The 26,128-nt window shown below is 40.2% G+C and overlaps 2 protein-coding genes across 4 annotated transcripts; both read right to left on the bottom strand.

The window, feature by feature from the left end:
• Positions 1 to 270: 270 nt before the first annotated feature.
• sp2 (sp2 transcription factor) lies at positions 271 to 10,516 on the bottom strand. Of its 2 annotated transcripts, none has more exons than XM_065241629.2 (8): positions 10,446 to 10,516; positions 9,256 to 9,332; positions 7,164 to 7,922; positions 5,170 to 5,382; positions 4,774 to 5,059; positions 4,124 to 4,310; positions 3,367 to 3,560; positions 271 to 2,022 (listed from the first exon to the last, which is right to left on the bottom strand). In XM_065241629.2, exons 1-8 carry the CDS (start codon positions 10,450 to 10,452, stop codon positions 1,922 to 1,924), a joined length of 1,824 nt encoding a protein of 607 aa, XP_065097701.1. In that variant the 5' UTR covers positions 10,453 to 10,516; the 3' UTR covers positions 271 to 1,921. The 2 variants fall into 2 exon arrangements, with proteins under 2 accessions (XP_065097701.1, XP_065097702.1); XM_065241630.1 differs by lacking the exon at positions 10,446 to 10,516 and adding an exon at positions 9,530 to 10,437.
• Positions 10,517 to 11,642: 1,126 nt separating this feature from the next.
• socs7 (suppressor of cytokine signaling 7) lies at positions 11,643 to 24,618 on the bottom strand. Of its 2 annotated transcripts, XM_065241627.2 has the most exons (10): positions 22,716 to 24,618; positions 22,480 to 22,544; positions 22,106 to 22,210; positions 17,988 to 18,119; positions 16,904 to 17,049; positions 15,456 to 15,624; positions 13,995 to 14,123; positions 13,700 to 13,835; positions 12,289 to 12,432; positions 11,643 to 12,177 (listed from the first exon to the last, which is right to left on the bottom strand). In XM_065241627.2, exons 1-9 carry the CDS (start codon positions 24,188 to 24,190, stop codon positions 12,312 to 12,314), a joined length of 2,478 nt encoding a protein of 825 aa, XP_065097699.1. In that variant the 5' UTR covers positions 24,191 to 24,618; the 3' UTR covers positions 11,643 to 12,177; positions 12,289 to 12,311. The 2 variants fall into 2 exon arrangements, with proteins under 2 accessions (XP_065097699.1, XP_065097700.1); XM_065241628.2 differs by lacking the exon at positions 17,988 to 18,119 and having other exon boundaries at positions 22,716 to 24,617.
• Between the last annotated feature and the right edge of the window lie 1,510 nt (positions 24,619 to 26,128).

The following is a 26,128-nucleotide window of genomic DNA, read 5'->3' as shown; positions in this document are numbered from 1 at the left end:
TGACAGCTGAAAACAAAATCCTTCCACTTTAACCCACAAAAACACGAATAGTTCTGAAGTATCGCCGCAAATTCATGAGGACTTGGCAACACCGTTCCAACGGCTGCAAAAGTTCATTTTAGAATAAAAGTCCCCGGGAATATCCTACCATTTTCTCACATCACTTTTTTACTTTTATTTCTGTATAACGTAATAACTAAATGTCCAGACTTTAAACATAGTTCATGAGAATTAACTCTCTTTTCTTGTCAAAAACAAGGACACACTGAGTGTTTTGTGTTAAGCTTTATTAGGTGAGTGGAACAGGTGGTCTGACTGTAGAAAAAGATAGCAAGTTTTCTGCTCTAAGCTCCTCAATACAAGTAATACAAACACAGGTTTATCTACCAATTTTCAAAGCCAGGGCTGTTTAAATGTGGGGTATATATAAAGGATAGATAAAGAACTTGTCGATTCTGTCAAATCAAATGTAGGTACATGAACCAAATAATTAAATTATCCACTCAGCAAAAACCCTGAATTTGGTCAGTGCACATAAATTGGCATTTCTTAACACTTTATAAATTAGACACAAAAATAAAGCAGGTCTACAAATGCAGTTCTCTGGAAAAGGACAAATCTCTTTAAATATGGCGTGCTGCAGACTAAGGCATCTTTTAGTCAATAAAAAGGGTCATCTATTAGTCTTGCGTATAATAGGAATGAAAATATACAATGTTGTTTTTTCCTTCTCATTTACACTGTACACAGTCCACATCTTATGTTCGGCAACACCAGCCAATACACATTTGTGTAACAATTATCCTACATTTTACACCCGAATACAACAGTATGAATTCAGACACTATACAAACATACATAAGCACAGATATTTTTCATGTTAAGGCCTCTTGTAGAGAGCTTGGACAAATCCTCAAATGGAATGACTAAATTGAACTAGCCTATAGCTGGTGTACCTGTACCGTAGATAAAATAAAAGCATTTAAACTGGTTTTCATCTCCATCACCAAAGAAATGTCCGCCTGCTTTGAGTTCACAACAGAAAATAAACACGAATTCTTGTTTATCTACAATTTTGCATGAAAACATTAGCGATCTTTCAACAAAGACACATTCCGCACATATGCACTAATATTAGTTTAATAAGTTTTTCTTTTGATAACTTATTCCTTATTTTGTATGGTTAATAAACCACCATCCTATCCCCTGCTGTATATCCCAATATATTTACCTTATCTCCTCTGTACACAAGACATGATTGTCCAACCCTGGAAATGTAAAAGCCAAAAAAAGTTATTTTTTCCAAACCACCTCTAATATTAAAAAAAACGAATCAACCAAAGTTGTACCAAGTAACAAAAGTTTCAAGCATCCACTTGAACTTTAAAATTAGACTTTGAAATTCATTTAACTGGGTTAAAGAGTTTGTCCAAAGCATTATTTTTATATTCAACTGTGCCAGTGTATGTACAAATGTATGTTTGTATGTATGAAAACAAACACATTTACACAATAAAAGCCAGAAAACACTGTCCAATAGCTGCTACACATCATGTAAGGGGGTTTGACATAAAATGAAACGCATACATGTGAAAAAATAGTAAATTGTGGAGGATCTTCTATTTTTGCTGGAGTGCCTGTTGGTGCTAAAATTCATACTGAACAGTCATCCTTCTCCACTGCTTATAATCATCCAAGACACCAAGATTTACTGATCCTGTGAGGCCTGCCAGCCTTCCTCTGACAATAAGGATGAGTAATAAAAGGGGACAGCAGGAGTGAAGTCTGGTATGAACAGGTGATTTTCCAGAGCCATGTCGTACAGATGAAGGAGGGGTTGACTGCTTTGTTTCCTTTAATCCTTCAAGCCCCGGTATAAGGGATTTTCTTTTTCTCCCTCAAAGTTTTTGAAACCCTGTATTCACATGTTCTTTGTGTTGATGTGTGTTTTGTAATGCTTCGTGAGATGGTCACTCCGCATGAAACGTTTCTGACACTTATTGCATTCGAAACGTTTGTCTCCTAAAAAGATGCACACAATCAGAAAAAATCAACACTTAAAATGACACTTTTACTTGAAATATACTATGAAAACTCAAAGCAACCAAGTTTAAAACCTAAACAGGAATAGTTCATTCATTTAAATATTTAAAGGTGCAGTGTGTAGATTTAACGGCATCTAGTGGTGAGGTTATGAAATGCAAGTAATGGTTCAGTTCACCACTTACCGCCCTCCCTTCAAAATACATAGAGAAGCTACAGTAGGCAGCGCAAGACAAAAATGTCGTTGTCTAATAATGCGTTTACACCAACCACGTTTTAGGCGTCAAAATCGCGTCTAGCACGCCTAGTTTGCCGCTTGAACAGTTTGAATGCATTCATGCATGTAGAGCGAAGTAGACGCGCGTCAGAGGCAAAATCCGCTTCTTGTGGGAGGGGCAAGTGATGTGCTGTTGTCTGTTTGCAGGATGGGTGATGTTGATTGTGCATTTATCGAGAGTTACCGGTTTGTATTTGGTAATCTTACTATAGGGGGAAAATAAACGGCGCGGGTCGATAAACGTTACGTGACTCAAAAGTAAAATGTGCATTTACAACTTACCAGGTTGCCCAATGTCCTCACTGACACTCTTCCAAGCGAGGTCCTATTTATTCCTGTCTCTATAGAAATAAAAACTTGTGTCGTATAGCTCCAGGTGACTGCTCGCGGACAATATCAAGCCTTCATGCTGAATGAGTGACTCCGGGCGGGGCTGCCGCCACAGCAGCAAGCAGGCTCCTGATTGGTTAACGCGGCGCGAAAATCCACCAAACTCAAATCCGTCAAACTCAAATCCGTCAAACTCAAATCCGCCAAACTCAAATTTTTGAACTCGGGTGTCAGTCGCAAATTTGCGTCAAACGCAATATGCACAAAAAGCACCAATGAGGCGAAAACGCGTCTTACTCGCTGCGCTAAACGCCTCATCAGCACCGCGGCACCTCCAGATGCACTTCAACGCATCTTCACATTGATTTTAACTTTGAAATCACTCACGCTTGCCGCCTCTACCGCGTCTGGTGTAAACGCAGCGTAAGACAACAGTGATGTGCTCTGTAAAGCAGTTTGTCCTTTTAGGAAAACTGTAAAAACATGAAGGCACAAAATGGCCACTTCCATGTAAGGGCACCCGTGGTGTATGTAGAAAAAAACAGCTCATTAAAAGGTAATAAAAACATAGTGGTTCATTATGTAAGGGCTATATACACCACTGAAAACATAGTTGTGTATATTATATAGCATTTCTGTCATTATATCCTCATACACATTGCACCTTTAAATATTAACAAACATTTGTATTTATTATGCATAAGTATTTGACGCACCTGTGTGTGTTCTGGCGTGTCGTTGCAGCTCATCACTGCGTGTGAAACGTTTTCCGCAGAAAACCCAGCTGCATACGAAGGGTCTTTCACCTGTATGCAGCCGGACGTGTGCCCGCAGCAGCGAAGTCTTTCTGAAGGTCTTTTCACAACCTGCTATGTGGCAGATGTGTTTTCTCTTCCCCACCTCTCCTGGCCTGTAGCATATAAACACCATATATCTTATAACATTTTATTTGTGATACAATCTAGTTACACAAGATTGATGTCTGGCATGGGTCTCCAACTCTGTTCCTGAAGGGCACCTGTCCTGCATATTTTAGTTCCAACCCTACTCCAACACACCTGCCCCTAATTTTAAGGTAGCCTTGAACACCTTTATTAGCAGGTTCAGGTGTGTTTGATTGGGGTTGGAGCTGAAATCTGCAGGACAGGTGGTCTCCAGAGACCCATGATGTATAGTATGCTAATGTGACACTCCATCTTTCAGTCACATTGTTAATAATAGTCTATTAAAGGGATAGTTTACCCAGAAATGAAAATTCTGTCATCATTTACTCACTCTGATGAACACAAAGGATGATATTTTTAAAATGTTTGTAACCAAACCGTACGTGGACCCCATTCGTTTCCATAGTAGGAAAAAATTATTTATACAGGTTTGTAACAACATTAAAGTGAGTAAATGATGACATTATTTTCATTTTTGGGTGAACTATCCCTTTAAGACATTTGATGAAATAATTCATGACTTTCGCACCTCTTTTCTGCATCTTTGCAGTTTGGGCAGGTGCAGGCCATGCGCCGTTTTTTCTCTCCTGGCTGTGTCTGCAGTTCTAGTGCGAGTGTCTGTGTTTGCTCCATCTGCATTGTTTGAGTTTGTGTCTGAATACCGCCCAGCTGAAGACCACCACCTGGAACTGTCTGTACTGTCAGATGTTGCTGACCTGCAAGACACAAACACAGAAAATCAAAATACACATCACAATCTCTGCGGCAAGATTTCAATGTTATTCAAAATGCACCATTCCAAATAAATGTAAGGTTTGCATCAGCTTGGCAGTGAGGATATTTGTACTCTTCTGCAATGAAGATCTAAACCTAATACCAAATGGTAATTACATGCCCTGAATACAATCCATTTAGAGATGAAATGCGGAGGATGAAAAGATTTTACATGAGCATCATGACTGAATGAGTTGGAACAGGTTTCTAATTTTTGGAAAAACTTTTCATTTACATTTATGCATTTGCCAGGTGCTTTTATCCAAAGTGACTTACTATACATTACAAGGTATACACGTTCAGTATGTGTGTTCCCTGGGATCGAATAGCCACAGCCTTTATTATATATCCATTTAAGATTATCCATTTAAGATGGATCTAAAAAAGTCTAAATGACTAACTCACCCCCAGCATTGGTGATAGTAACAGGAACCCCCTGCACCTGGACACCATTAATGTTGATGGTCTGAACAGCCTGAGCAGCAGAAGCTAGTTGGGCTGCATTCAATGTTATGAGACCCCCGCCAGCCGGCGCAATCTTAGGGAGCGTCCTCTCTTTTCGCGTTCCTGTTTGAGCCTTCTTAGTGACCATTGCAGGTGTGGAGTGGCTGGGGGACGTTGTTGGCGTGGTAACCGTGGTCTCTTGTATTTGTACAGCCTGCCATTCACCTGAGGCTGTTTTAATCAGCACCTAGGAGAGATGCAGTGCACAACAAATCAAACCCAGGTACATACAACAGCATTGAATATTTAATGATTTATACTCTGAGAGCATAATCCAAATAAGGTTATCAAAAGTACCTGTGTGGGTTCTGAGGGGGACACCTGCACACTGGGTGTCTGTTTTTGGGGTACAGGGGGAAGTGTGGCAGAGGCGGCCTGTACCACTTTAAGAGCCTGCGGGGGAATCTGAACAACCTGCTGCTCAGACTTCTGCTGAACCAACTGCACCTGCTGCACAACAGCAGGATGATTTCCACCTGGACTCTGTACTATCAGGAGATTGTGCCCTGCCTGGGAATAGAAGCAATTATTAGGAACAGATGCAAAAAAAACAAAATTGAGATCCCAGTACAAAATATCAAAGAAGCATGCCTGGTTCAAATTTACCCAAAGGAAATACTGGATAAGGAAATGAATTCTCTTTATGATAGGCTTATCAATAGTTTTTGCATATTTACCAAAAATTATAATGTTAAATTGAAAGCACGATACAGTGCGTTACATGTTGCGATACATTGCAATACTTTTTATTTTTTTTATAAAAAAATGGAAAAAAAAATCCACACTTCGGCTTTGAAAGCTGCAGGCGTTTTAAAATTTTCTGCCATTTTCTCATTCCCACTAACTTCTGAGACATTGGTCAAATGGTCGTATATGACAGACAACTGGACAGCGACAACTATAGCAATGGCGGAGGAAGTTCTTTGATGCACACAGAGGTAATTGATAAACTATACACTATCGCGGAAAATGTATCACGGTATTTAGCTGTATCTATATTTTTGCACAGCCATTAATCGAAGATCGATTTGCTCATTGCAGCCACGTTCAGGAGCCATATGATGACAAAGGTAAACAGAAAGATCGGTTCAAGAGATCGGCAAATTTATAGACCCCTTCACAGTTCATGTCCCAGGCGGATCCGACTGCGCATGTTGGGGTCAGAAAACTCATTACAGCAGATTGAGTTGCGTATTATTCTGTATCGTCAAAAATGCCTACTTGCGTCGTGGGCTTTGAAAATTGCACCAGGTCTGCCGTTAAGTTTTTCGGGATTCCTGCAGAATCTCAAAAACAAAAAATACAACATCTGTGGCTGCAAGCAATTAAACGTGCAGACTGGGACAATGCAAATATCAAAGAGGCCTGTGTTTGTAGTGCTCACTTCATTTCAGGTAAGTCATCATTTTTCAGCCTGGTTAGATTAAACTAGAAAGCCTAAATGGTATGAACAGTTTGACCCATGCTGCGCACCCACACGATAGTCATTCAATGTTTACAAGCCTTGAAGGGGTCTATAGAGTACCAATCGAGTCATTTAATGCCGTTATCGGCCGATACCGGTCTGTGGCCGATCGATGGGAGCATCCATAGTTATTTTTACCACAAGAGGTCACAGAAACAATAGCGTAGTTAGATGATGCTGTGAAAAAGTGTGAAACAATAGGAGTTGTTGTATTTACCTTCACTGTCAATAGACGGTTTCAGCAATAGCAACATGAACAAACTTAACTTTTCCAAATTTCTGCATTCAGGGTTATGGCGCCGCCCCTAACACAACAGTGACCATCCATGGCGTGGTTTCAGCATGAACAATGGACACACCCCCAGCGTTTGAGAGCAGAGAATCCTGCTTATTTTTCCAAGAACTTATTTTTTTACTTGCTAGTTATTTTGCAAACAGACTTGATGTGCACAATCTTTTTTGGGGGGTTTTTAGCAAGTGAAAAACAAAGACATGTTCTTGGATAGTTTTGTGAAATTCACCCATACTACATTTGAAACTACACTGTTCTTGATAAGCATCATACAAAAAAAGACACAAGAGATTTTCCCTTGTCCTGAAAACAACTCATAAGCCACACCTGTCAGCACAGAATAGTGTCATTACCAGCAGCCATTTTTACGTATACATCTTAGACTTATCTCTAAGTGCAGAAATTGTAGAGCTTTTACTAAAACAATCTATCCGATGGCATTTAAGACAACCAATAATCCAGCAATTTGCCGTGCAGGGAATTTTAGGCCACAAGGTTTTAACAAAAAACAGAATTATAAAAATGTCCTCATACCTGAAGGATATTGTCAGCTGTGGTCTCTATCAGCAACGTTTCTACCTGCTCAGCTACAGGTGGCGGTGAGGCTGGTTGAGGGGCAGGGGTGGAGGGGGCTACAGCCAACTGTCTCTTCCTTCCCCTCTTGCCCTTTACTGGAGTAACTGCAGTCTCTGTAACAACCTGAGCTCCTCCCACATCACTTGTAGTAACATTGAGAGGCAGCGTGAGTCCACTCGGAAGTCGTACAACATTGGTATTACATAAGTTGGCATTATTCTGCCGACGCTTTTGTGAAGATGGCTTGATAGCCACTGCCTTCTGATGGGTGACTGGAGTCAAAGATGGTGGGGCAGGTGTTGTAGCCTGAACGGTCATAGGTGAGGTGATGATGGCCTGGTTGGTTCCAGGGATGATCTGGATCTGTCCTCCCTGAGGCATCATCTGAATGGTCTGAGATCCCTGGAACTGAGGAATCACTTGATACTGGATGTTGGCAGTAGATGTGCCCGCTGGGCGCGAAGGACTCTGAATAGTGAAGACAATAGGGCTGGCACCTGAAGAACCAAGGCCTGCAGGGAGTTGGATAACGTTCCCTTTCGCAGAGAGAAACCCAAAGTTTTTAGGTGGAGCTGGAGCAATGGGGGCGGGCTTGATGGGGTGGAGACGGCGTGTGGTTGGCTGAGTTGGTGGCATGCTGGCTGGGGCCTGAGCAGCAGGTGGCCCTATCTTACTGCAAGTAGCTGCCAGAAGGGCCAGTGGGGAGGGCTGAGAATCCTACATGAGAAAACATCAATACACAATTAACAGAAGCACACTTTTAATGATTAAGCAGTAATTGAGCTGAACATAATTACAAGAATGCATGTGACAAAAAGAGGGAAAATACCCCCCCCCCCAAAAAAAACAGACAAAAACACTAAAACAGCCAAAACATGACATAAAGATGACAAATCTTCACACTTTTCTTCCTCACTTTTTAAATAAATCTATGAAAGCTTTAATGCCTAATGTAAACGTGATGTTATGAGAAGTCGAAACGTCATCTCATATACTTCCTTTTTTACCAATACATATTACTCCGGTGGACATACAGCACATCTGGTTTCCTCCAATGACACTAAAACCTCCCAAATTGAAAATGTAAAGCAAAACAGAAATATACAGATAATAAATATGATCATGGATTTTTTTTCTAGCTCTTGTGCATCCGTGATAAACAGCTCTAAAATATGGAGCTGGTTTGGGTGGGTATTATGCAAATTGCCAACTTTGTTGCCTGTGGCTGCTCATGTAGAACACACCAAACTCACTATTGTAAGAACAAGTGCAAGAACATCATGTATGTGCGCATGTGTTGTGAATTAGGCTTTAAGTTTTCGCGAGAAGTTCAAATGTCCATATAAATTTGCATACAAATACAAAAATCTTACCCAATTATTAGTGAATAAGACCCAATGACTGAAATCAAAACTTTGATGCTTCTAATCTCAATTAGATGCGACTCAAAACTGAATTTCATTCCCAGACAAAGCAACAAATTAAACTTTAGAGTAGAGATCTGTTTCACGGCATTTTCCCCGATATTTAAGCATTTTCCCATTATCCGTTATCAGTTTTGTAATATCGGACTGACTGATAAACGCAATCATTTTGTAAAATTCAATGACACATAAGCTGTTTTGTTTGTTACTTTCCTGATTATTATTATTATTATCCTGTTTGTTTTTACAATGATATGATTCATTAAAAATATTTTTTTTTCTCTTTCAGACCCCTTTATTTATTACTTTGTATGCAAAGATGGAATGATTGTTATTATTATAAGGGTTTTTTTCAGTTCAGCAGTGTTGTAGTAATTGTGTCAAAAACAGTAGTATAACAGTAAATAAAATCGGTTCAGCATATTGGTTATCGGGCACATAAGCATCCAAATATTTGGTATCGGTTAAAAAAATCAGTATTGGTCGATCTCTACTTTAGAGTATAGAAAAATATTTGACCACAGAATGTTGTGATTATCCAATCAAAATCAAGCATTTCAGAGAGCTGTGTAAAGATGGTGATTTCATAAAAAAATATTTAAAATATGGTTTCAAATGGATCTTACTTGAGAAGTGGTGGTGGAGGGCTGAAGATATTCACTGGGGCTGACTGCGACAGTGGTGGCCATACTGTCCTTTTGATCTGTAAAAGAAAGGTGAATTGATTCATGTAAAGAACAGAACTACCTAATATTTATTTTCTAGAGTAACACACCAGGAATTCTTTGAATTTATGAGTTACAACTGAAAGTGCACAAGACATTTGTGAAATTTGTAGAGTTTATAAAGGAAGCATCATCATGCACTTGCAGTTATTCAGTGAGACTGAGGAGGCGTTACCTGTGACAATCTAAACCTTGGAGAGGACGGACATTCGCGGGCAGGGTATAAAACTAAATCCACCAATAGCACACTGTAGCAATTTGCACCATAAGCATGTACTTTACTATATTTACTTATACAGTAACCACCCAGCACTGCCCCCATAGAACCTCAGATCACAATCCAAATACACTCTAGATGTTATGATGCTGACAGAGTTAGCAAAACGCATTACTTATGGCAATGCATTAATGTAACCATGTCAGCGAGTTTCGTGGTAACGTCTAGAGTTACAACGGAAATTAAACACACAACAGTTGATGTTTTACCAATAAATTCAACAGTTTTGTAACTTAACTTTATGAAAAACTTGCCCTTATAACCACCTAATAAGATTATTATGGTAAAAAAGCAGTACACACCGGAACGGCTAAGACGTAATGTTTTGCTAAACAAGAACTCATGGGTAAATTTGGTGTTTGCAACATTTTACGTCTGCATAAAATCAAACTACAGCTGCTAACGCTAACTGGCTAAACCTCAGACGCTTGCAAGTAAGCTATGCTACATTAATGATTTAAAACATCAGTTCAATCTCGTTTTAAAATACATTTTAATCACCCGTCTACAAGTCTACTGATTTTCAGGGGCATATGGGTGAGAAACAAACGGGCAGAGGGACTCTCAGTGCGCTGATAGAAGAGGAAACTGCTGGCTTAGCATGCTAAAGTGCTAACTAGCAGATAAACTCTTCGCTGCGGAAAAGAAACCTGATTACGGAAGTGTGCCTTTGATAAATTACGCAATACAACGATTGCTTTTTAAAACACATATGTGCAAACTAGCATGTAAAATACTGTGTCATTAAATCGTAGATGGAAAGGTTTAAGAAAGTAACAGTAATATAAACACCAACGTTATAATTCCTACCCACCGCTCATGACGACATTCGCTCTCCGTGAAGCCTTGAAGAGCCCACACGAAATACCGCCCAACCCGAACCACTGTCCAATCTGCTTACATGTCAATCAGCGAGAGATAACAATCTTGACCAATCACAGAAATGCATTTGTTTGATTGACGTTTGTTCCAACCATTGGGATAAGGATGTTTTTCAGTGACAGTTGAAGGATATATCTTTGACCAATAGCTTGTCGAGTCTTCAGAAGAAAAGGCGGGCGTTGAGAGACAATCAGCGTTATGAAATCAACCAATTATGAGGAGCCTTGAATTGGACTGACGTATAGTTCACCCAGTAAGAAATGGATAACACATATCAATCAAAAGTAATTGACAGCTATTTTGACTGATCGATCGATTGATCTACGTTTACGTATTAGTTTTGTAAATGTGTATACATAGATTAATTTCTCTTTTTTCAAACTATTGTGTTGTTTTCTAAGAATGATATGCAACCAGTAGGTGATGGTGCATCTCATTAATCATACCCCCTGTCAACATGCACATTTTTATATTCACATAAATATAAATAAATATTCACGATAATTCTTAAAATAAATAAAAGTTAACTATAAAAAGTTGTTTCTTAAATGATTCCACAAAATAAAATCTAAATAAATTATAAAATTATAATGAGTTCCAACTTAACCAAACCATTGACCAAGTTACATGCTGACTTGAGCAATATTGCATATTTGATTCTTGTTGCAGTTAAAAGCCGAGTGTGTCATCTTTTTTCAAAGTAATGTGACAGGTCCATAAGGGATAATTGATGACGGGCTGTTGAATTATTCGAAAACAATACACATCCAATGTGCTAATGCAGGTTACACGGCAGGTGTGCATTATTTTCAAATATTTCAAAGGACTAGATTCAATTATTTCGCTTATACCACGGTTACCACATGCATTACTAAGACATTGCTCTGGGGATTATTTTAAGTCATTTGACAGGTCAGGTGTGCATTTATCAAAAATAATGCATACCCGTGGAACATTTCTTAACCAATCAGAATAAAGCATACACCCCAGTTTAAATACACCAAAGAAACCCATGGAATAACTACGGTACATTTCCAAAAGACAATAATACTCTTTTATCAGTAATACTGTACCACTCAATACTGGGTAGTAGCTATGTCCAAGTTAAAAATATGATAAAGTCATGAAGTATGCCACCACTTATTTTCATGTTTACTTTGTCTTTTACTCAAAATACAGTTCATGTGGCCTGGTCAGACTGAAGGAATTACAGAAAGGACAAATAAAGGGGTCACACACTCCACCCAGCGACAAGAGCCTGATGGGAAAAGAAAGAAAGAACAAAACAGAGACGGATTCACAAACCGGCCATTTTAAAAACTCCAGTGTAATATAACTCACAGATGAAGGCTTTTGCTAGTACCCCAAATCAAATGTCCATGATCGATTTTTGTTTAAACTTATTATTTTTTAAGTCCACTGTATGCTGTCCAGTGTTTTCAAGTCCTTTGTCTATCATTTCAGTCTCTGGATTTATTTGTCTGCTCAACATAGACAGTATTCCAGCACTCCTCTGAACTCCCTCTGTCCATGTTCGGTCAAAGAGGAGGGGCCAGTCCGCTGATGTTGATTGGCTGCTGCTGGAAGACTGGCAGGGAGTTGGAGCAGAGCTGTGCACCAGGAAGTGTCCATGCGCTGTTCCATCTATTATCCACACAGAAATCCTGTGAAATGAATCAAATGTGAAGCATCTCAACATGCTAGTGGACTACAGAAAATTCATCGTTTTATAATGCGTGTTTACAATCAGATGCCTCACTTCTGTAGGTACTTACAGTGAAAACCGGTACAGATCTGGCTATGTTTCAGATTCGGCTTCCTGTTCCACACCTGCTGCCTGGCGCATGCCTTTGATTGACAGGTACGTCTCTTCTTCTGGGTCATAGTAATAAAACTTCCTCAGGTAGACAATGAGCGGTCTAGGAGAGAAGAAAAGTTAGCGTTGATAGATTTGTTGTGAGCAGGTGAATATTTTATATTTTTTTATCCTAAATCAACTGTATAACTAGATTATTCTGTATTTTAAAGGAACACGCCCACATTTTGGGAATTTAGCTTTTTTACCGTATCCCCCAGAGTTAGATAAGTCCATACATACCTTTGTCATCCCCGCACGTGCCGTATCTCTGTCTGACGCACCTCCGCTAGCTTAGCTTAGCACAAAGACTGGAAGTGAATGGCTCCAGCTAGCATACTGCTCCCAATACGTGACAAAATAACGCAAACATTTTCCTATTTCTATGTTGTTATTTGTATAGTCACACCGTGTACAAATAACAAGGTGATATGAGACACAGTGATCTTTTAACAGTATACATACAGGGAACTATATTCTCAGAAGACGAAGCATTGCTACTTGGGTGGAGTGATTTGCTCGCAGCACCCGAGAAGCCCCTGGTGAGGGGCAGAGAGTTTGGTCAGAGTCACTCCAGCCATGTAGCAGTGATTCGCGTTCTGAGAATATAGTTCCCAGTATGTATACGGTTAAAAGATGGCTGTGTCTCATATGACCTTGTTATTTGTACACGCTGAGACTATACAAATCAAAACATATAAATAGGAAAATGTTGGCGTTATTTTGTCACTTATAGGGAGCAGTATGCTAGCTGGAGCCATTTACTTCCAGTCTTTGTGCTAAGCTAAGCTAGCGGTGGGTGCGTCAGACAGAGTTAGGGCACGCACGGAGATGAATAAAGTATGTATGGACTTATCTAACTCTGGGGAATACGGTGAATAAGCTAAATTCCCCAAATGTGGGCATGTTCCTTTAAAGCTGTGTGCACATCACCAGCGATGAGCAATGGGAGAGCACACAAATTATCGCATAAAAAAATATCACCAAAAAGCTACAAATTAACTAGTTTTTAACAGATACTAACATTGTCTTCTATGATATGCAACACAACTAACTTTGTTAACATCTAAAAAAAGTGTTGGTTAGTGTTTCATGACGCTTTTACAACCACAATGAAAGGTACGGATGACACACAGCGACAAAGTCACTGGTGGTGTGCCTGTTTGAAGCTTAATAAAACAAAATACCATATAGACATTTGTGATAAACTCAAAACCATAAAATAGGAAACTGAAACTATGTCAGGTACAAACAAATATGCTGTCATCATAAACAAAATTTAATTGAATTCATAGTAAAGTTAATTTTCAGTAAAGAAGAGTGAATCATACTTGGGAAGGGGCAACTCCTGAATGTGGTCTATGCGGACGAGTTGTCGGATGCAGAAACGGCACAAATGCTGGAGTGATTTCACATTGCTGAAGCGTGAGACTGGATAGAGCAGCTGCACAGGGGTTGGAGGCAGCCCTGAAACACATACCACATCTTTTATTACTTTAATCTCTCACATCTAACGTTTAAACATGTTCCTGGACATAACAAACAAAACTCTGCGCATATTTCATGAGTGTAGATGTATTAATTGTGACTGGCAATGATGAGCAGGATATATTTGCAGGGTCTCACCAGGTACACGTGAACGCAAGAAGTAGAGGAATTTCCCATTTTTAGAGTGCATGATGGCTCGCTCGATAAATTCAACCACAGAATGGCAGCGGTCCTCAAATTTAGGGTGGCACCATAAACTGAAGGTTCCTGTGAACATACAGAGATTGAAAAACAGATATTAAAATTTTGACTGTATAAAATGTATGTGTGAATTACCCATGTGGCTCCCCCAGTATGTCTATTTATGTAGCGTTCATATGCTTTTTTACACACAAGCAGGTTTTTAGATTTACATTGGTTGCGAAAGAAGTGATGTAAGCATCAGCATGAAGACAAGACAACATACTGAGTGAAGCTTTTGGTGTAAAAAGAGTGAACAGGGGCAGCGCAGTGGCTCAGTGGGTAGCACTGTTGTCTCACAGCAAGAAGGTCCCCGGTTTGAGCCCTGGGTAAGTCAAGTGGCCTTTCTGTGTGGAGTTTGCATGCTCTCCCTGTGTCCAGCGTGGGTTTACTCTGGGTACTGTCAAATGGCCCCTCAACTAATGTATGCATGGATTAACTTGTGTGCATCAACTTGTTTATGGATTAACCATTTCTCAACATGAATACAGCTAAATAGATGCTGGAATGGCGCGAAGAATAAATAAACAAACAAAAGAGTGGACAAGAACCTAAAAACTTCACCTCTGTTCTATTATGAAACTGAAAACTCAATTTTTGGGTGAACTATGCTTTGAATTTTAACACAAATTAAATCTTTACACATGGCTCCCGATCCAGCCAAGGCTCAAACCAGCCTTGCAATAGTGCACACTGTACCAACCCAATTTAATATTCACTAGATGAATGTGTGATTATCACTTGGTTTGCTACAACCACAGAGTGAGCAAAAACTTTTGTCCTTGTGCACATCATATAAACACTGCTTAAAGGGGACAGAGAATGAAAAACCATTTTTACCTTGTCCTTGTCTACCTAGTCTACCCGCATTCACGTACATACAAAAAGTGCTAGACATGCTAAACGTCTCAGTCTCATAGAAATTTCTCTTTTAGAAATGTCAGCCAGAAAACGGCCCAATCTGAAAAACTGATGCTTATGACATCACAGGCATCTCACTGCCCCTCCACTTTAAAATAATTGGCTATATTTTTTAAATGGCAGCAAAGTCAGCCAATCAGTAATGAGATTGCAAGTTTAGCCAGTAGGGGGAGCCAAATAGGTGCAAAACAACTTGTTTAAAATCCCCCACCCTAATAGAGCTATCTGAGAGAGGTTTTTAGGAAGCTTCTAGGGCATTACAGACCCAAACAAAAAAATGTTTGTCTACATGTCACATCACAGAACAAGGATAAATACCCCGTTCAATCATTCTATGTCACCTTTAAATTATAAGATCAGATTTACTTCTGTCTGTCTAAACAAACTCTTACAAAATACGTGTGTGTTGTTGTACCTGTAATGCACGTGTGTGTTTACCTCTATAGTGCTCCATACGTGTGTGGTGCGTGACTCCCTGCGAGCGAAAGCTGAGACTGAGGATGTACCGTGGGTCCGAACTGTCCCTCACCAAAAATGAGCCATCTGGCTTTCCTCTCAGCTTCATTTCAGCATCCTCCCAGTTCATTGGCCCCCAATACCAGCCACACTGTACACACACACAAACACACAATGACCTCTTAAAGGGAAACTCCATCAAAATATCACAATTACACCATGATTTAATCACTCTCAAGCAATCTTACATACATATGTCTATCATCTTTCAGACAAGCACATTAGGAGTTATTTTTGTAAACGTCCTTGCTCTTCCAAGGTTTATAACGGTAGAAAACAGGGATCAAGGAACAACTTCTGATCTTGAAAAGTGAAGCTGCTGACTCTTTGATCTCCCCCTGGTGGCTGGCTGCAGTATAAGTCATAAACCCCGCCCTCTCCAAGCAAACGAAACAGGACTCTGGTCTAAATAAAAAAATTATTTACACTTTCAATAAAATATTCCGAAAGATGGTTTTGGTCCTTTAAGGTAGTTGTTATCACGCTGATATATGTTTAATTGTTCATTTTTGTTATAAGTTTCATTTTAGCTAGTAATTTAATGCTATAGAAACAAGGCGTGTCCTTATGATTGGCATGGTTGAATTGGCGCGCAAGCGTTTGGGCGGAAGTTTGATATCACGGCTCCGCCTCTGGCTCCATGGACGATTCCTTCAGCGCATGCCCTGGTTCCAAACTGACGTTTTTACGTAACATAGCATACTCGTGGTCGGACATTTTTGGCTTCAATGCATTACAATGGAAGGAAGTGATGTCACATCTTCCATCTTTTGTTTACAGTCTATGCTTTAAACCCCATAAAAATAAAAGTGCCTACATCCTTCACAGAGGTAATCCACACTGCTCCAAGGGGTTAATAAAGGTCTTTTGCGGGTAATCGATACAAAATCCATATTTCAATAATAACTAGCTTTTCGGTAACTACACCATCTTGGACTCAGCGTAGTGAGCGTTCGTTGCCATGGGTACGTTGCGCAGTGACTCTCGTGAATCGTGTTACCAGAAGCTAGTTTATTATAGTATTATAAAGTTTAAAACATGGATAATTTTATTACAATATCGCATCGATTATCTGTGAAAGATGGATGCACTTTCATGGGGTTTAAAGTCAGAAGTTGTTCCCTGGTCCCTGTTTTCTCACATTATAAGCTTGGAAAAAGCAAGGATAAGTTACTCAAAATGTGTTCGTCTGAAAGACATAAAGGACATATGTATGTCGGATTGTTTGATGGTGAGTACATTTTTATATTTGGCTAGAGTATCGCTTTAACATTATAAAACTGCTGCTTATAGAGCCCAGTGACACTACAATTATACGAATATAATTTTTTTGTAGTTTTTACTTAATGGCATAGGTGTTGGCATCTTACCCGCTCCAGCTCTCTCAGGCTGGCAGTGAAGCTACTGGAATCGGCCCCTCTCAGCGGACACATAATCGGTGGTGGGGCCACTCTGGCAGGGGCGGGTGTCTCCATTGGTGATGGGGCCGAATGAGGAAGTGCCCGGAAGAAAGCATCTGAGACACAAACGAACCATATTTGTTAATAAATAACCTGTTTGGTTTAAAAATGACTTTTGACTAACCACCAGAAAATAAAACAGCTTGCTAAAAAAAACAGATTTTTCTTCTGCTATTGTTCCTCAATGTGAATGTCACTTGGTTTGATACCTTATCAAATGCAATTACATTCATATTTTTAAGAGTGTGACTAAAGGGAAAAGTTCACCTAAAAATAAAATTCTGGCATCACTTACCCACATGTATGACTTTCTTTTATTCGATGAAACACAAAAGGAGGTGATAGACAGACTGACAGTGTTCACTTATTGTACGGAAAAAAGAGAAGTGTGTTCCATGGAAGAACCAAAGTCATACTGGGTTAAACCACACGAAAGTAAACGTCAGCAAAATTTTATTTTTTAGGTGAACTATTCCTTAAAGTGTCCAAATACTTATACGGTAAATTGTAGTAAACTATTATTATAGTCCCCTATATGCAAAATAACACAATCTAAGCATGACGATCCTTTATATCTTATACACGACATACACTGTCGTTGCCTAGAAAAACAAGTAGAACACAGATTGTGTGATGCGGTGTGATACAATAATGCCTACACTTCCTGTCTTAAAAAAAAACATGCATCAGTCACACCGCCTTTTTCACCACCAAACAGCAAAGGGAACTGAAACCAAACCGTGCGGTCGGATGAAGCCTCCATTTAACAAAGCAACACATCTGTTAGGCGGTATGTATTGTCTTTGCCTTCCACAAATACATCACAGTCACATTCACACTTTATTCAATTTCACACAGTGTTTCTAGGAGTAAAAATGCTTCTGAGGGCAGCGAGTCCACAGAGACGGACAGGTGTATTTAAGTCTGCTCTCAGAACCAGAAAGGCCCCCAAAAACACCAACACACAGCCCCCTCCACCGCACCCAAGTCTTACCATTGAGGCTGAGACTATGCTGGATGGTAGTGTGGAGAGGGGGAGGAGGAGGAAGAGGCAGAGGGAGAGAGTGCAGGGATGCCCCCATTACGCTCACTAGGAAGGGCCCAGGTTGCGGCCCACCTATATCGTCTGGAAGAGAGCAGGAGGGAGGTATCAGAGCAGGGAGAATAAGGAGATGGGATAGATAAAGCAATGGAGCGGGTCACAATAGTAACACAGGTCGATGCTAAACGCGTCCAACAGTGCATTGTAGTGGCTTGAAGCTGACTACATTGAAAGTGTCAACAAAGCTCCATGTGTACTGTAGGTTCAGACCAAACAGCTGTAAACTCAAGGCTTTACTTCATTAAAATAAGATTTGGTTTCAGAATAAACTCTTAATGCCTTATCACAGTGTTGCTACAATTGTGTGTACAAAATTATAATCTGGCTTTTATCTAATGGTTGGATATTATATAAATATATACAGCTTCTAACAAATAAATATTACTAGTATAAGTAAGGAATAATTGCGGGCCGTTGAATTATTTGAAAATAATGCACACCCAAAGTGGTAATGCGGCATGACGTGTGCATTAATTTAAAAAAATTCAAAGGACCGGAGTCAATTATTCCTCTTATACCACGGTTACCACCACAGACATTGCTCTGGTGGTTATTTTAAGAAAAGTGTACATTTATAAAAAAATAATGCATACCCATGGAACATTTCTCAACCAATCAGAATAGAGCATTCAACAGCCCCGTGGTATAATATGAAATAAACTAATGCTTGTATAGACGGTTTCATTGGACGTGCGTCAGGTCCGAACTTTACTTCGGGTTTCAGTTTTTTTTAATAGTCTGATTAGATGCTAAACTGAACTTTTGAACAAATACCTCATCAAAAATAACAAATGTTTTGGTTTCCGGGTTGTTAATTTGGCTTGTTATATAAATAAACTATGTTTCAAGTACTTTGTTGTTATTTATTCTTAGCGGAGTTTACCAGAAGTTACGTGTTGACCACGAAAGCCGCTTGTTTATGTTGTTACTGGTGAAACCGTCTATAAAACAGGCAACAGCACTATGAATAAAGACCCCAGTGTTTATTAAAGGGGTCATATTATAGGGCACATTACTTTGTGTATTTGGTGTAATACAATGTGTTCGTGTGGTTTATGGTTAAAAAAAAATCATTATTTTCCACATACCATACATTTTTTAGCACCTCTAAGTCTCGCCCATCTGAAACAGGTCGTTTGGTACAAAGCTCATCGTTGTGAGAAAGCGCGGTGTCAACGGGTGTGAACTGATTGGCCAGCTATCCAGTGCGTTGTGATTGGCCGAATATCTCAGTAACGTTATCGGAAATATGACGCTCCTTGCCAAGTTTTGGAAGATGAGCTCCCAAAACAATATTGAAAGACACGAGATACTATCATATTTACTACTACCTTATCAACACGAGCCTGAATCTGACCCAGAAAACACGGATGGCTAAGCTAATCAATCAACTTTACCAGCGCGATGTGAGCAGAACGTAACCGATGGTAAGGTAAGGATACTAAAACATAAACCATGTTTGCATTTGTGAACGTAGAAACAACAAACAAGCACTAATCTGCACTTCTCAAATCTCGCGTTTGGATCATCATTAGGAAATGCATTAAGACACAGGCGCGTCTCTGCACCAAACTCATCTTTGAATCATCAGTGAGGAAATGTATTAAATATGAAAACATCGGCTACTTACAGGATGTCAGAGTAGTAGAAAGTAATCCTCCTTAAAATGTGCAGCACACAATCGAACATTTGGGCTGTACTGTTCTGAAACAGTTTCTTAATGTTTACTCTGTTGTAAAACAGTAAAAACAATACTACAGCGTGATTGAAAGTTACACCCTCCATCTTTGCGTATATATGAGGGCGGTGTTCAAACCAGTATGACGTCTAACTGCATGGGCGTGTTAAACAAGCCGTTTTAGGTGGGCGATGATGAGGCTTCACGTTTAAAAAGGAGATCTCTTTGGATTTGAAACTTTAATTTTTGCAACTTTACAGATCTTTTATGTGCACAGACATCATTTAACACTCTAAAAACAAAGGAAAACATGCAATCTGACAATTTGACCCCTTTAATAGTTTCCACTTATTTTGAATAATTATCGGCATAAACAAGATGTCTGCCAAGTCATTTAATTTATTATCTGCTGTAGGCTGTTTATGGTTGGCAAACAATGTTGCAACCATCTGTATCAATATAACATGTGTAGTCACAGATGTGCATTTGTGTCATTTATAGTCACATTGGCTTTGTGGCTCATCCAATCAGAATTTACTTCACACTATCTGTTGTATAATTGCAAATAATATGCAGACTATAAAGATGACTGATAAACATGACTGAATTCAGATCAAATGCTATTAGCAAAATCTACCTTGCATATTTTATCAAAATTGAATGCAGGTATGTACAAACAACATATAGTTTTGCCTGTCTGAAACCTAAATTTGTAAGATTTGTAAAATTTGTAAATAAAAATGTCTGACAATTTTCAACAACAGACGTTACATCCATTGATTAAACTATGTTTCTCCCTAACACGCCCCGTCCTGTTTATGACTTTGTGGTGGTGTTCATGCACGTTCATCTCAATATGTGATATAAATACGACCTAACCTAAACGCAGTAATATTGCTCTTGAGTTGTTGAAATTAGTGTCAATATTTCATGAGTAGTCCTACTGGTTTGTGATTGTAAAAGTGTAAATATTAACAATAATAAATAATTTAAGATATTTTGTATGAAGGGTATTGATCCAGACAGTAGTTAATCAATAAAAAAAATCCTAAACAAAAATCTTACAAAAACCAAAGTTAAATACTTCACCTCACAGATTTAATAGCCTTACCCTGCAATAGGGTAACTCTCTGTCTGACATTTGCCACGTCCGAAATCTCTAAAATGCTTCTTTCGGAGGGAGCATTCGAAGGCATGAAGGCATAAAGGCACGTCCAAATTCAATGTTTGGTTTACTTCCAGTCTCCTGAGAAACTTTCATCGGAATTCTATGCATAGGCATGCATGGGGAATGTGATCATGGTTGAGCATGGTCAAGTTCGAAAAAAAAAAAATGGCGGGCAAGAAAGCAGCTGGAGCACAAATTTAGTGTAAATTTATTTTAAATGTTGATTGCAATTCTAACAAGAAATTTGTATTGTGTTTTTTTTTATTGCAACTAGTTATCAAAAAGCCGCTCTCTGTTTATATTTCGAACAGAATTCCATTACGATGCCTATGAAGGCTGTGCAAATGTGTTTCCCGGAGCTGCCTTCACGCCGCCGAAGTCATTGCCTCACAAGGCTTCAAGTCATCTGCCTTAGATTTCGGACACAGACATTATTTACTTTTAAAAGAGTTTTCCCATCCGATCCCTTTTTCAATATCAAAATGGCAGCTGCATGAATCAACCCATGCCTGAATAATCAAACATAATGAATCATCTTTTTTCACCAACACAGACAGCTTCATCACACAACATTCAGATGTAATTCCTTCCGAGCAGATGAACTTACACCCTTCACTTGAAATAAAACTTAACTTGTCCAACCACGACAAAACTTTACACAAAAACTCACTTGATACTTCAATGAATTTGATATTTGCAGAACACAAACAAAAAAATTTCAAAGTCACTTTTGACAGATTGGCATTCATGATAGATGTAATGCAGTCATGTGCGTTTCTAACTACATCCAAGTGTGGTTGAAGTAATCCAATCAAAAAACCAATGGTGATCGGACAACAATGCATACCAGGTTTAAACAGGGTCATAGTTGGATCAACAACAAAATTGTTTCAAATTATGTGTTTAAATGTTAAAATTTGTAGATGTTAGCAACTGAATTAATTTTTTTGTTGATCCAACTTTTTACAGTGTATGGACAAGGATCTAGAAGATAAAAGTGACATTATCAAGGATAAAGGGAGTATACCACGGAGTATGGGGAGGTTTTGAGAGAAATATTTGAAAAGTGCTAAACAGATGGTGAAGTCAAAGGCAAAACGGAAAAAAAATAAAAGAAATGAGGGAGATCAAAGGAGGCTTGAGAACATCTGTAGTGGGGCTCACCTAGCAGACTTAGGCTCCGTCGAGGAGGAGGTGGAGGAGTGGGAGGATGAGGAGAGTTTCTCCCTCGCTGTGAGATGTCCACATCAACTAAAGACACAGTCTCTCCTGAAAGAAGAGTGATGGTGAGAAATGATTATAAAGATGGCATTAACAACATTTCTTACAATAATGTCTCTTAATTCCTAAGATTGGACTAAAACGAGAGTAATCTCATCCAAATCTTGTGTCTGGGTTATTATATTTCATCATGCACTGTGATAAGCTTATTAGTGATTTGTATGTGCCATAATAATTTAATATATTGCTAGGATTCCATAAGCTTCCACCCCATTATCTTTCCTTAATCCTCCCTTTGCTATAAAATCTCACTTTACCTGTGAAAAGAGGAGTAAAAGAGGCTGCAGAAAAGGCACTTTGTGCCCTTGTGAGTCGAGGTTGGCTGTGGAAAGACAATTATTATAGTAATTATTTAGTTTGAGAAATATGTTCCGTGTCAAAGATTTTGACTTTAATTGCTATACAGTTTATTACAGATATTTGTAGACATATAAACATGACAGACCTACTGTAATATTACTGTTGTATATTATTGTCGGCTGTTGTTACTCACCTCCCTGCGTCTTGTTCAGTACCGCTTGCACCTGACATGTCAACTAAACTGCCTGCTGAGGATATGGAGAACGTAACCGAAGGTCTCTTGTCCAAAATATTGTTAGAGCCACTGCAACTTTTAGTTCTGAAAAGTTTACTCAGGCGGATTTTAAGTGACCCCTTTCTGGATTTCCCTGGTACCTTTAGCGTCTTCTCTCCACTGCCCACCGCACAGGAGAGTTGCGCACGGGACGCGCTCCTGTCCGGCCGGGCCTTTGGAGTGGACGCCTGGCTGGAACACGGAGTGTGCTGGTTCGGTTCAGCCTGGGTTGTAACGGACAGTGGTAAAAGAAGCTCGGGAGTCCGTTTGTCAGCGGTATTAGCCTGAGCCGTGGTGTTTACCGAATCTCGCAACAAACAACATAGCCGTGATTCACTACACGCGGGCGCGCAAAGTCCCCCGGATACCCCCATGGCCTGCACCGCTGGGAAACACTTGAGCGCAAACGCACCCGGCATCGCGTTCACCACTTCACCCTGTCCCCCAACATTCTGTGATTCAGTCTTTTGACAGGTATTGATGCCCAGGCCTTTCACCTCTTCTGACCCGAGGCCCTCCAGCACCAACAGAGCATCACTGGTCTCGGTTGGGTCCTCGCCTTGCCTGATTCCAGCTACCGCCGAACCGAGGACGCTTTGACACGAACAGTGCGGGAGCTCACCGTCTTTGAGTAAAAATTCGGTTACCGGAGTGACCCCCAGCTCCCCGAATTTCCTCGCCAGCTCTAATACGGGACCGTCGGGAAGCTGGAGCTGTCGCTGCGCCGCTGTGCAGCTCCAGCCAGGCTCTGTCATCGACACGGGGTTGCTTTTATCCACCACCGGCGGCCAGTCATTTTTGTCCGTGATCAGACGATGCCGGTGACACAGCTCGGCTCCCTCCATGTTTGTAGCTTTGAGCTGTGGATGCAGGGTCCACGCCGAAGGATGCTGCGCGTCCACGGCGCCAAGCATGTTGTTATTGATGCTGCCGCTAGATTCGGATGCGAGCGCCGCTCGGTCCTCAAAAGCCCTGACCGCGCGCTGATCATCTGAATTATTTTCAGCAAATCCTTCAGAGTCTCTCGATATGTTTCTGAAGACCAGCAGCTGAGGCCCCATTCCCCCTCTGTGTGTGAGATCGTACCCGTGGGCCTCGGCTGAATGAAGCGGCGGAGGCGGTACAGACAGCGCAGGTCTGGTCGCCATCACTCCAGTGTCAGGTGCCTCCGGTCCGCTTGCTTGCGGAGCTTTGTTCATATGTCCGTGTCGGGCCATTTGATTCGACGTGCATTCAAAGTTACCCTTAATACCCCCATGAGCCAAGACCTCCTGCACTGTCAGTGCGCTGCCCGACGACAAATTCCCATTCTCCTCATCCAAGCGGTCATCCTCGGCCGCGGAGACCAGGCGCATCAAGACAAAATCGGGAGACATATCTTGCGCGTCGTTCATTATTATTCCTCCTCAATAGACTGAAGGAATGAGCGATATCGGCGTTTCACATTGCTCCAGTCATGAGATATCGGTTGTGTGATGGTAACAGGGTTTAATCCTCTTGGTGTTAGTTAGCCCACTCGCTGCTAGACAATTAGAAAATATAAACGCTTATTTCAGCCGCTCCTTCAACATTGCGCACGGTGACCCCTGTTATTTCCAAATATCGGCGCCATTTAATGTCCGGCCTTAAAAAAATCCACGGGTCTTTGTAGGGTCATACAGAACGCTTCATTTCACGGGATCCTATAGGCGTCTGTAGTCACCGTCTCTACGGCACACACCGAGGCCCCACCCGCGCGCTCACTTCCGCAAATGCGATGCGTTTCGCGTTTGGTCTTATCAGTGCCATTGCTGTCCACTTGGCTGCAGGCTATGTGTTGCCCCCTTTAGTGACGCGCACCGTGCTGTAATGTTTTTATTTTTTGCACGTCCTGCTGGTCACACAAATGTCATCTATCACGTTGTTGTCAAAAATACGACACATATCAGCTGCTAAATTTTGGCTTCGCATTTTCCCATGCATTATGAGGCAAATTAAACTCTCATTTGCAAATCCGACGCATTTGTAGTCTGATCTCGATTATTTTACAAATGTTTAATAATTAAGGTCACTTGTAAAACTAAATGTCATTTACAGTGCAAATAAAACAGCTTGCTGTATACTGTATTTTTTAACAATATATTACGTGGCATAATACTAGCTTACTTTAAATATGTGTGGTATATATTAATACATGCTAAATACATAATTTTCAAATAAACTCAGTTATTGTTTACATTCAGCCATTGTTCTATGGTCAAGACTTTTTAATATGCGCTATTTTTGTATTGGATTCGTGATGCAATTTCACTGACGGACCGAACGATGTCGCTGTATGCCAACTAATACAAACATTGACAAGCCCACAGAGCCTTTTAAAACAAACCATCTCATAACACTAAGAGTTTATGGACGTCATTATAGTTATGGCTTTGCACATACATTCAGAAAAAATGTGTTTTTGTTTCATTTGGCAAATATGCTTTGACAATCAAATACTTAATGCACAAAATGCTCTTCCAAATAGCAAAATAAACGGAAAAACCCTAAATCACACGTAAATAGTTTAGTTATTTTGAGTATTGTGTGCATGTATATAGATACACATAAGCTAGAGTCTCTGCAGTCCTGAGTGGGGGTGGGGTCCCACAGGAATGAGTGTTGAATCTCAGACTCCTGTTGCCATGGCACCAAAAACACGGATTCGCCTGCATTACCCAATATGACTGGATTTGTCTGAATCATCTCTCTCTCTCTCTCTCTCTCTCTCTCTCTCTCTCTCTCTCTCTCTCTCTCTCTCTCTCTCTCTCTCTCTCTCTCTCTCTCTCTCTCTCTCTCTCTCTCGCACGCACGCACGCGCGCACACACACACACACACACACACACACACAGAGAGAGAGAGAGAGAAAGAGAAAGAGAGAAACATTTATTTGTATTTGCATGTCTTTTTTTAAATTTCCCTGACTGATGTACAAAATAAATTTGTTTATTATAGATTTCAGTGCATATCATTGGCCAACAGATGCAGGCTTGCAAACTCCATTATGCACAAAGTCTTCTGCACATGCACAGTCCATAAAAAGACCACTCATAAGTGACTCAGCCGGGGAGTGTTGGGTTAATCCACAAAGCGGTGAGATTCTGACAGAGAGGATTACCCTCCCATCCTCTCATCCATCAACCCATCCTCATACCCATACACACATCATAACAATCCAACATTAACAGATGTGCCACTCTTAGCATCCACCACTGCAGGAGATTGGGAAAGCGAGAGAGAAACATAGAGAGAGAGAGCTTTACAGGAGGACTGCGGAGTAAGTCAAAAGGTAAGCTGGCGATCAGCATCTTCA

The sequence above is a fragment of the Paramisgurnus dabryanus genome, chromosome 14 (assembly GCF_030506205.2).
Source record: "Paramisgurnus dabryanus chromosome 14, PD_genome_1.1, whole genome shotgun sequence".
NCBI lineage: Eukaryota > Metazoa > Chordata > Actinopteri > Cypriniformes > Cobitidae > Paramisgurnus > Paramisgurnus dabryanus.
The sequence above is the reverse complement of the archived record's forward strand: the minus strand, read 5'-3'. Positions and strand labels throughout refer to the sequence as shown.